At 35.7% G+C, this 12057-nt stretch overlaps 1 protein-coding gene across 3 annotated transcripts in view; it reads left to right on the top strand.

Annotated features, from left to right (window-relative positions):
• LOC135212513 (uncharacterized) overlaps window positions 1–12057 on the top strand; it is a 129561-nt gene that overhangs the window by 83264 nt on the left and 34240 nt on the right. For all 3 annotated transcript variants that reach the window (XM_064246026.1, XM_064246024.1, XM_064246025.1), the window contains exons 7-8: window positions 3608–3714; window positions 7220–7272. In XM_064246026.1, coding sequence (XP_064102096.1) covers window positions 3608–3714; window positions 7220–7272 — 160 coding nt within the window. The remainder of the gene's footprint in view (window positions 1–3607; window positions 3715–7219; window positions 7273–12057) is intronic.

Below are 12057 nucleotides of genomic sequence, written 5' to 3'. Positions count from 1 at the left end.
AAAAGGTGTTGAAAACAAAAGTAAAGCCTGTCATCACATGAGGCAATCTCAGTCCTTTGCCCCTGCTTCCTTCCATTGCATTTTCTAGGTCTCCACCAGTCCCCCTCCTGTTACTCGTGCCCCCCTGCCAGGTTGCTCCAAAGGGGCCACAATGAAAAAATGTTATATATGAAGAGAGTGCACACCATCATGTTGAAGCAAGGGCTGGCAGCTGTGACATGACCTTCCCGAGCTTCACATCAATTGACGGGAGGGAACGGGAGCCTAAACACCTCCCCTCCCTCTCCCTTGAGGAGTGAGAACCAAGAGCCATTCAAGATCCCTCTGCCTTCCCTTCCCTTGCCAGAGTACAGTCTAACCCAGTGGTCCCCAACCTGTAACTCATGCCAGAGCCATACAGTGGCGCCTGCAAAGGTTCAAAGGGAAATTTGAAAATAATTTGGTATCTCATTCTATATTCATTATGACACAAAATTTGGTATCTATTCATTATGACACATCTAAAATTTGTAGTACGAGGATAGTGAAATGGTGAAGGAGTGTTGGCAATAATAAATGTGTTTAATCAAATGAAGGCAGACATTGAGGAATGTGTGTATTTCAGCTTGCAGGTCAATGAATCTATGGACTGTGGGGGGGGACAGGCCAATTAAGTGTATTTGTGCGCATGGTTTTTTCTGATGACACTGAAGAGAGATCTATTAGTGCTCTTACCCATGAAAGAAAAAAAAACTTGTGGAGTGGATGTTTCATGTTTTCAAGAATTTCATTTTTGAGGTGAATTTACTGCTTAAAAAACTTGTCAGTAACAGCAAATGGGGTTCCATTAATGATAGGTGCCAATGTAGGTTTTGTGACACTGCAAAAATGACACTTCATTCCTTCAGTTCATTAGCCATCACTGCATCATGCTCCAGCAAGTTCTTTGTTCGAAAGTTAACTATGAGCATGTAATGAAAGTGGTTTTAAAAATAATTAATTCTATTTGTGCTAGTGCTCTTCAACACAGGTTATTTAAATCTAGTATTCTGGAAGAAGTGGATGCTCAATATGGTGACCTTGTATTGTTCACAGAAGTGCATTGGCTAAGTACGGGAAATGTCAAAAGAATGGAACAGGTTCATCCCAAGAAGACATAATGTGTTGCCAGAGCTGCGAATGCAAAATTGCCTTTGTACCCCACTCCCAGACCTGAGGACAGTAATGCAGGGTGGCTTCCAACATCTGTGGAACAAAATGTACGTTCCAAGGGAACTTCAGCAGATCCCCACTCTCCAGGTTTAAGAACACAATGACCGCCTCAGACCTTCTTCCAAAGGCATGGACCATGGCAAATGGGCTGTGTTCTGTGGTTGGTGCTGCTGGAGTGGTCACCCTCATGACCTTTATGAAGGAAAGGGTAGACTTCTTAGTATGCATGTGGCAGAAGAACCTCCTGATAATAGTAACAATTTCAGGTTGCCCCTGAAAAAAACCAGTGGACAGAGACATGACCTTGCAGGCAGTCTTTTTGCTGGCCCTAGCCTTGTCCAAGAGAGAGGAGGAAATCCACGACCTCTCCAATAGCGCCTCAGTGGCGTAGTTGGTATGGTATTTGCTTCCACCTCGGTGGTCGCGGGTTTGATTCTCGGCCATTCCATTGAGGAGTGAGAGATGTGTATTTCTGGTGATAGAAGTTCACTCTCGACGTGGTTCGAAAGTCACGTAAAGCCGTTGGTCCCGTTGCTGAATAACCACTGGTTCCATGCAATGTAAAAACACCACACAAACAAACAAACAAACACGACCTCTCCAACAGTGTTCTCCACCCAGAGGAATGGTTCTTCTCATCCTTGGAGTTTGTTCTGGAATTTGTGGGAAAAATCATGGAACCCCATCATCCTTGGTCTGAAGATCAAGAGATCTTCTATTCCCCACAGAAGGACTTCGTCATCAGTGACAGAAGTTATGCTCTCTGATCAGAGCTTGAGATAGTGCCTAAAGAGAACAGCCTGCCACAGAACTGGGTGCAAGAGACTTCATTAGCACAGGGAGAAAGGAAGAGATGTTGAACATCATCTCTGGTTTAAGGAAGTGATCATGAGGGCCTACAACTTCAAGGAGGACAGGGGCCACCACTAGGGTATGTGAGGGCCCATGACAATTTGAGCATTTAGTCTATCAGTGGCTCATAAGAGGGACTACTCCTTGGAGTTCCTGTAGGTGGGGGTCTGGAAGAGGCAGTCAGCATTCACAGCCCCCCTACCCTATCAGTGCACCTCATGCAATGCAATGTAGGCATTACATTACTTGAGGTTCTTTGTAGCGTCCCTTCGGCCCCTAGCTGCAACTACTTTTATTCCTTTTACTTTATCTCTGTTTATATTCTCTTCCTTCTACCTTATTGTTCACTCTCTCCTAACAATTAATTCTTAATGCAACTGCGAGGTTTTCCTCCTGTTAATACATTTCAAACCTTTTATTGCCAATTTCCATATCAGTGCTGAATGTCTTTAGTTACCCCAGTGCTTGGCATTATGCCTAAGATCCATAAATTAATCTACCTCCCGGACTTGGTGCACAAGTCCTTGGACCTGTGGCCATGGCAGTAGGTGGTGTGAGGGGTATTGAGGCCCACTGGTGGAGGGCTTTGACCAGAAAGTCAGGGTCATAAGAGGGAGCACTGAAGGAACTTGGGTAAGTAACTGGGATAACCCCCTGATTTGTGCTAGTTTAAGAATATGTGCTTTGTAGGGTTTTGAGTTGGATTTTCCCCTGAGGGAGAGAGTAAGGGAGAAAACCAGTTGGGCAACTCTGGCACAGGTGGAGTATGCTCACGTGTTAAGCCTTGTAGTACGAAGATTGGCCTCCCACCTAAGGGTGAGGCATCTTCATCATTTATGAAGGCTTAGGTTTGTATCCCTGTAGGAACATATCAGATTTAACTTTGATTTATATTTTCCAATTTATATGAGCCATAGCATTCGTAAAGGAACTAATCCTCCTCTGTTTTAGTTGATATTTCACATCTGTTGGAGGGTGACGTCCTCAAGTAGGGTGGTCCACACAATGGATAAGGTTGGCTGTATCAGGTCATGATGTACCTAGGCCTACCTGATTGGATTTTGTTTTTCATGTCATTCAGTGACAACTGAAGCACGTCTTGATAATGGTGTACCCAGAAAAATACAAATTACATTTTAGATTGGGTAATTATTATAGGTTTCTGTCCTCCATGGAGAGATGTTCTGGAAGATGGTTATCAAAATTAGTTGTTCTTATATGAACCATAGCTTTCGCAAAGGAACTAATCCTCCTCTACTTTAGTTCCGATATCTCCTATACTGTGGAGGGTGACCTCTTCAAGCAAACTGTTTCACACTGTGGATGAGGTTGGCTCTCAGGTCATGAGGTACATAGGCCTACCTGATAGGATTTTGTTTTTCTTGTTTGTCTTAGGCGAGAAACTCCTTTTACGAAATGTTATACCTAGGAAAAATGCAAATTATAATTTTTAAATTGGGTATTTATTGTAAGTTTCTGTCTCTATGAAGGAGAGATTTTCTGTAAGATAGTTATCAAAATTATTTGTGCTTGCTATTTTCAACATACATTCATTTGCTTACAGGTTGAATCTAAATTAGGCCGTCACAAATTGGCTGTGGCTGCTGAGAGGGATATGTCCCATGCCCTTGCATCCTTGAAGAACAAAATAGAAGATATGACCGAGTTGAGGTATGTACTTTGTTTTATGTTCATGTGTATTGTGCGTCATGGAAAGGTGTAGAAAATTTGGCTTAAGTTTTGTTCCAAAATGTTAGCGTTCCAATTTTTCAGCTCGTGTTTTGCCCTTACACAGTACTTGATTGCTTAGGTCTTCAGGGCAATTCCATATCAAAGTTAACAAGGACAAAGGTGTTCAGATTATCTAGGATGCCTTTGATTTATATATACAGGATGAGTATTATTATTATTAATAGGGGTTAGTTTTTCCAGACCTCTGAGTCTCAAGTAGACTCAGAGGTCTTGATGAGTAACAAGTTGTAAATATATAAATGTAATTTTGTATATTTTTAAATGTTTACATGTTCAAAATAAATATCAAATGTTGTATTATTGAAAGAAGACAGTAATAAGTAAAAGACATTTTGAAGATGCTCAAACCCACTAGGCTTCCTGTTTAGTGGAAGGTAGTGATGTCCATGTTGCATTATGGTTAAATGTGTGCCCTTGTTAAAGTTGAGATATTTGCAGGAGATTTTCTTCTCTTTAGTGAAACCCTCACATTTGCAAAGTATTACAAAATTGAATTTTACATGTGTTTGTGACAAAATTCAGATGCTGTAAATTCGTATCTTCATAATTATGTACAAATTTCATATATGTGTGGAGTTCATGGAAGTCACTCAAAAAATTTATGAATCATTACATGATGTTGGGTTAGTCTTATTAAATATAAATGTCTCGTGCAATAGGACGAAGTATTAAGAAAGCACCAAAATTATCAAGGGTACAAATAAAAAAAGGCAACGGTTATTGTTGCGCATCAAGTAGCTTAGGAACTTCACCAGAGTGCTTTGACCAAACTGTCTACTTTTGAGGCTGAGCTGTGGTATGAAAAGTGTCATTTTGAATTGATTGTGTTCGACCAATTCTATGACACAAATACAGTTAACCCCCATATTTGATGGGAATAGGAGCCTCAAACACCAGTGGGTAGCAAAAATTCACATTCTTAGCATCCTGCCGTAAAAATGCTTATAAAGAACTATTTCTGTAGTTCAAAAACCAGACCCCACTCTAAAAACATTGATAACTTTTTATTGTAATAGTTTAGGCACCAAATACATACATACCTTAAACTATCATCATCCACAGAATATACCTTAAACTATCTAAAACACGTTAATATAATTTCAAAGCCATTTAAAATTTCAAAGTCATTTAACAACACTACCCTTAGAATATATGGCTTTCAGCTAAGTGTGAAAACATTCAAGTTAACCCTATTTTCAAGTACTTCCATTTTCTTTCATACCCTAAACTATCATCCTACACAGAATATACCTTAAACTGTTGTCTAAAGCACTTTCATATAATTTCAAAGACATCTTTTCTCCTTAAAAATATATGGCTTATAACTAAGTATGAAAACTATTCAAGTGACCCCTATTTACAAGTATACCTATTTTCTCCCATACAATATTGAAGCAGTCCTATTACACAGTACATGGGCAAAGACTAAGAATTGCGGTACTGTACCTTAATATTTAGTATGCATTGAGAAAGAAATACATTTTATTGATAGTTTGCTGTGTTTACTTCCATGTTAATACAGGCAGGCCCTGGTTATTGGGGGGTAGCGGTTCCGTTATGACACCCTCTTGATGAGCGAAAATCGCCGATAACCAATAATTGGTGATTTATGCCGCTAATGGCACCAAACTGATCAGCAATTTATGGCGCTTATGTCACCGATAATTGGATTTTGGTGCCGATAACTGATTAATGGCACCTCTTTTAGATATGTATCTGCGCCATAACTATATTAACGATGACAATAACTAGAAATCGGTGCATCATGGCACATTTTCTGTGCCGGACAAACCCTATAAAATGGATTGCCAACAACCGAGTGTTGATAATCAGGGACTACCTGTATTTGGAAGTTAGAAAATAATTATTTATCAAAAAAATGTACTATTTAGTCATGATAATAGTACAGTAATTATAGTCATTCCAAAATTAAATGAGCTCTCTGGCGGGGCTGTTTGGGTCTTTTTCATGTGTGTTTAATCTCCATTACAGATATCAAATATATTTTTCGTTACATGGAATTCTAAGTTAGTTACATAGGTTCACGATTGATAAAGTTTTTTATACAACAACAAAAAAAGCAATTGGATTTTCTATCACTATGGCATCACGTTTGCAGGTCATATGTAAGTTATTTTCGGGAAAAATTCATGAAAAGAAAGTTTCAATCAGAAAACGTAGTTGATGCCATTGGGTCGACAGATGAATCTTGAAGAAAACGCAAACCCGACGCTGCTAGCTTACTTAGCATATGAAAATTATTGCTTCCACATGAAAGATATACACAATTTAGGTATAAAAATATTCCCCAAACCTAATGATTATATATTACATGATTAATTTTCGAAAAATATCTACGATTTTTCTTAAAAATTTCATGAGAAAAATCTAAAAATTTTCTTGAAAATTTCACATTCATCACATAATTTTCATTATTTTAATAGCCTTGTAAAGATGTTCTGATTGCGTTAGGAAATAATTCAGTCATTTGCCGACATAATAACACTAACCAGAAGCGTATATCAGTTATGGTTCAGACATACCGACATTTACCAAAAAACTTTTCCATACGATGTTCTTTTCGACCTTGGGGAAAAGTCGTGTACCTTACACCCTTATATTTTCAGCCTATGCGCAAGGGGTTGATATCATAGGTAAAGAGTAAATTGGTAAGCAAGGAAATATGAAATAAAGAATAACATGGAGTAATTTGGACGAGTGAGAAAAATAAATTGCCAAATTTTCCATAAATAACTCTGTGGTAAGTTCCACAGAAAAATCTGTCAGTAGGTGAAGCTGCAAATTGTAAGGTGCAGTTAACTGTGTGTACAAAATTCATATGGGAGAGTTGGTGGGTGGGGGGGGAGTACTAACTAATGTGAAGTCATAAATATTCTGGAAGAAATAAAATTTTAAAAACTGGTTGTAATTGGCTATTTGAGAACTCTACATATTATGTGTACATTTTACTTAATATTTAGAAGAAGTTCTTAGGCGGTGAGTTGTACCACAAAATTCCTTTATACAATTCTTAAAAATTGGTAAATGTTTTTAGGTCGTAGAAGTGTCAATAACATTTATTTATTGTTATAAGTTTAAACAGTAGCATAGTATTCAAACTTGACATGGAAAGTAAAATTTTTATGGCAAGTTAATTTTGTTTTTTAATCTGACCTAGCTTTTCATAACAAAAATTATTTTTATAATTCAGTTTCTTGTTCTGATTTTTCTTATGAGATTAGCTGGATGTTGTGAATGATTAGATAAGAAATCTAAAATGTTAATCTTATGAAATTTGGAACATCAGTAAAGAACTGTTATATTTCTATTTTTCAGTTTATATTTGAATAAATAGATTAAAGTAAAGATAATGGAATTCAGTAGTTCAAATATTTACTTTATATTTTCTTTCCCATAAATGCAGCTTATCACAGAAGAAAAGAGAAAAGACCAATTCCACTTCACAAAAGGCAAAAGGTGAGTAGTTTGTAATTCCTGCCTTTCATGCCACACTGTTGAATATTTTATAAATTTCTTTGGGATTATATAACCATCAAAGTCAATTAAAGATCTGGATATTATTTGTTGATGTACTTTAGATGTATGTTACTATTTTAAATTTTGTCCACCAATGTTTGTTTTTGAACTTGCAAAGCAGTTGAAGGTATTGTTCTTTTATGGTTTATTGCATTGTTGCTTCCTTTGCTTGTTTTTGTAATCACATACATTGAATATAATTATGTTTATACATGTTCTGCATGTATAAGCATAATACATAATTGTAGCATAAAATTATCTGTCATGTTCTCATTTTTAATTGAAATGTGTGTTGTGTAGTTTGTCAAAATTTAATCTTTTTACTGAATGTCTCATTGTGGTTTGAATAGCAATTGGACAGCTTGTCATATCCCATTTTTCAGTTAACTTTCATTCATATGATATTCCTGACGTCTTTAGCTGACTCTTATTTCTACTTTGGAACTTTTTTTTTATGAAAATCAGTATTGCTTTATTTTATGTAGTTAGTATACTTTCTGTGTGGCAACAGATTTCTGTTTCGGAAATGTATTTGAGTTCATTAACCCTTAAACGCCGAAGCGGTAAAAAAAAAAAAAATTATCTCCCGGTTGCCGGAGGTGTTTCGGAGTGAGCGCGGAAGCGGAAAAAATATTAAAAAAAAAAAAAAAACAGCGCGCTTAGTTTTCAAGATTAAGAGTTCATTTTTGGCTCCTTTTTTTGTCATTGGCTGAAGTTTAGTATGCAACCATCAGAAATGAAAAAAATTATCATTATCATATATAAATAATGCGATATATGATAGCACAAAAACGAAATTTCATATATAATTGTATTCAAATCGCGCTGTGCGCAAATCGGTTAAAGGTAACAAGTTACTTTTTTTGTTGTAATGTACACTAAATTGCGATCATTTTGGTATATGACACATTGTAAAACGATAAAAGCAACACAGAGAAAATATTATCACAAAATGATGCATGAATTCGTAACGCACGGACGTAAAAAAATATATTTTTTTTAAAATTCACCATAAATCTAAATATTGTTATAGAGACTTCGAATTTGTTTCAAGATGAAGGTAGATGATGGAATATTACTATACTGTAAGAGTTTTAGCTTACAATTGCAGTTTTCGACCATTTCGGACTAGTTAAAGTTGACCAAATTTTGAAATTTTTTAATAAATTTTTTATATGCAATTATTTCGGAAATTAGAAAAGCTACAACCTTCAAATATTTTTCCTTTTATTCTACATGAAATTGCGCACATTTTCATATATAAAAAACTATGAAATGCCTAATATGAAACTAAGCAAATTTTCCGAGAATGCGATGTACGCATTTCGGAGATTTATGGCGGAGAATCTGCGCGCGGAGGGAAGGAAAGTTTTTTGTCATAAATTCACCATAAATCGAAATATTGAGCTAGAGACTTCCAATTTGTTGCAAAATGAAGGTAAATGATTGAATATTACTAAAATATAAGAGTTTTAGCTTACAATTGCGTTTTTTTTTCGACCCATTTCGGTAGAGTCAAGTTGACCGAACGTGGCTTTTTTTCTATTTATCGTGATTTATATGCAAATATTTCAAAAAAAAAAATGAGAAAAGCTACAACCTTCAATTATTTTTTGTTGTATTCTACATGAAATTGCGCACATTTTCATATATAAAACTTTATGTAACAGCTAATTTAAAATGGTGCAAACATTACCACAATCGCACGTATGATTTTTTCGGAAGTTACCGCGTGGACGTAAGGAAAATGTTATTTTTTTCATAAATTCACCATAAATCGAAATATTGTGCTAGAGACTTCCAATTTGTTACAAAATGAAGGTAAATGATTGAATATTACTAGAATATAAGCGTTTTAGCTTACAATTGCGTTTTTCGACCATTTCGGTAGAGGTAAAATTGACCGAAGGTTGAAAATTTGTCACTTATCATTTTTTATATGAAAATATTTCAAAACTGATAAAAGCTACAACCATGGGTTGTTTTTAGTTGTATTGTGCATGAAATTGCGCACACTTCCATATATAAAACTTTATGTAACGGCTAATTTTAAAATGGTGCAAACATTACCACAATCGCATGTATGATTTTTTTCGGAAGAGTTACCGCGCAGAAGTAAGGAAAAAGTTTTTTCATAAATTCACCATAAATCGAAATATTGTGCTAGAGACTTCCAATTTGTTGCAAAATTAAGGTAAATAGTTGAATATTACTAAAATATAAGCATTTTAGCTTACATTTGCATTTTTCGACCATTTCGGTAGAGTCAAAGTTGACCGAAGGTTGAAATTTTGGCACATCGTTATTTATATGGAAATATTTCAAAACTGATAAAAGCTACAGTCATGAGTATTTTTTTGTTGTATTCTAAATAAAATTGCGCACATTTTCATTTAATACTTCATGTAACAGATAATTTAAAACGGTGCAAAAATTATGTCAAAGTGACGAAATAATTTTTGAGATGTTACTGATACTTTTTAGTGCGATAAGAAAGAAATTCGGGCTTGCGCGCCTGCATAACGATTGTAAACAAAACAACACCTTGATCCGTGAACTCCCAGCATCCCCCAAGGCGCCTGATTCAAAAGTTTTCAGCTGGTAGGCCTATAAGTATTTTTCCGCGAATTAAAAAAAAATTTTTTTGAGTCGACGTATGGTACGTCCATTTGGCATACGGGAGACATTTTGACTCGACGTTTAATACGTACATTCGGCGTTTAAGGGTTAATTTCTTTTAATTGATAATCATCCTTCTATGTAAAATGTAGTTGGTGAAAGTTTATGTTAGCTGAACTTAGTGTTTTCCAGGGATATTGGTTTATAGAAGACAGAAAGATTTGATTTCTCAAAGGCATTACATAGTAGTTAGAGCATGTAAGAAAAAGTTATGATGCCTAGAGGTTCTTTATAGACACCTATATGAAGTTTCATTTTGCACAGCAGTCTCTGTTGCTGCATTATTATATTAGGAATTTTCTTTTAGAGCATATGCTAATCATTTATTAAACTTTTAAGGATATAGGAGTGAGTTAAATTTCACAATCCCTAGGACACATCCCCCGTATATATATATATATATATATATATATATATATATATATATATATATATATATATATATATATATATAATAAATGGAGCCCATAAAACACCAAAATGTAGAGAGAAAAGTACTATATTTCAGAGACTGCTGTCTCTCTCTTCAGGTATATGAATGAGAAAAGTTTACAGAAAAGGTGGTATTTATACCAAGAGATTCGTCCACAAGTAAGCCAATTTAGGTCACCCCCGCTGATAATCTTCCTTTAATCTTCTTAAGCGTTGGTTGAATGAACACTGCGTCGACGATATCTAATATCCAATTCCCTTTTGAGATGTTCATTACCTGCTTTCTCTTTTTATTAAGGCCGATTCCATCATTTGACTCTTGTACCGGCAGTTGCTGCTATAAATTACACGTGACATATTCCAGTTTATTCTATGGTTATGTTCATTTATATGGTTGAAAATAGCCGAGTTCTGTTGTCCATACCTAACTGACCGTTTGTGTTGTATTAAATCTCTGGGGAAGTGATTTACCTGTAAATCCGATGTAAGATTGGTCACAGTCCATGCATGGGATCTCATATACCCCAGAGTCTTTGGGAGATGTCTTCTGTTGGACGTTAATCAGGGATTTGGCTAAGGTATTTGGGTAGGTAAATGCAAAAGGGTTGGATTTCCCAAGGGTGTGAGTTACTCTCTTAATCGTCTCCAGGTGGGGAATTTTTATTTTTTTGTTGGGTGTGTCTCTGGTCTTGTCTTAGGGGGTCGGTAGAAAATTACGTTTGCTTTTTGAATTGCTTTCTCAATTATATGGTCAGGATACTTTAAAGATGAAAGTTGCTTGCGAATTAGTTCAAATTCTTTTTCCAGGAAATCTGGGGAACAAATTCGTAAGGCTCTTAAGAATAGGTTGCTAGCTACACCTATCTTGATAGTATTGTCATGATAGCTATAGTAGTGAATATATGAAAGTGAGAACGTTGGTTTTTCTGTATATGGTAAATTTGTATTCTGTCGTGTCTCTGATTATTAAAACATCAAGAAAAGGAATTTTGTTGTCTGTTTCCCATTCAACTTTAAATTTGATGCTGGGCACTAAAGCGTTTAATTTTGAGAGGAATTCATTAAAATTACCCCACTTATTATCCCAAAATGTAGTATGTCATCCACGTATCTCATCCACAGCATGTTTTTGGGTTTTATTGCATTTATTACTGTAGTTTTTCAAAGGTAATTCCATGTACAGATTGGCTAAAATAGGACTTAAAGGACTACCCATACTACACCCAAATTTTTGCTTGTAGAATGATTCCCCGAATGAAAATACGTTATTAGATGCACATAATTCAACTAACTTTATTATTTTGTCAAGTGCCAAAGGGAAATGATCTGAATAGGGGGATAATTTTTCCCTTAAAAACTGAAGAACGTCCTGTACTGGTACTTTTGTGAATAGGGAGTCTACGTCAAGGCTTAAAAGTTTTATGTTGTGAAGTGGTATATGTGCTTCTCTGAATTGTGACAAAAGTCTTCCGAATGTTTGATGTGACTGGGAGAAAAAGTGCCTACAAAAGGAGAAAGGAGGCCAGCTAACCATTTAGAAATTTTGTAATTGAAAGCTCCGGCGCATGAAACGATGGGTCTGAATGGAAGATTGTCTTTGTGAGTTTTGGGAAG

Source organism: Macrobrachium nipponense, chromosome 41, assembly GCF_015104395.2.
Source record: "Macrobrachium nipponense isolate FS-2020 chromosome 41, ASM1510439v2, whole genome shotgun sequence".
In the NCBI taxonomy this organism is placed as follows: Eukaryota; Metazoa; Arthropoda; class Malacostraca; order Decapoda; family Palaemonidae; genus Macrobrachium; species Macrobrachium nipponense.
The sequence above is the reverse complement of the archived record's forward strand: the minus strand, read 5'-3'. Positions and strand labels throughout refer to the sequence as shown.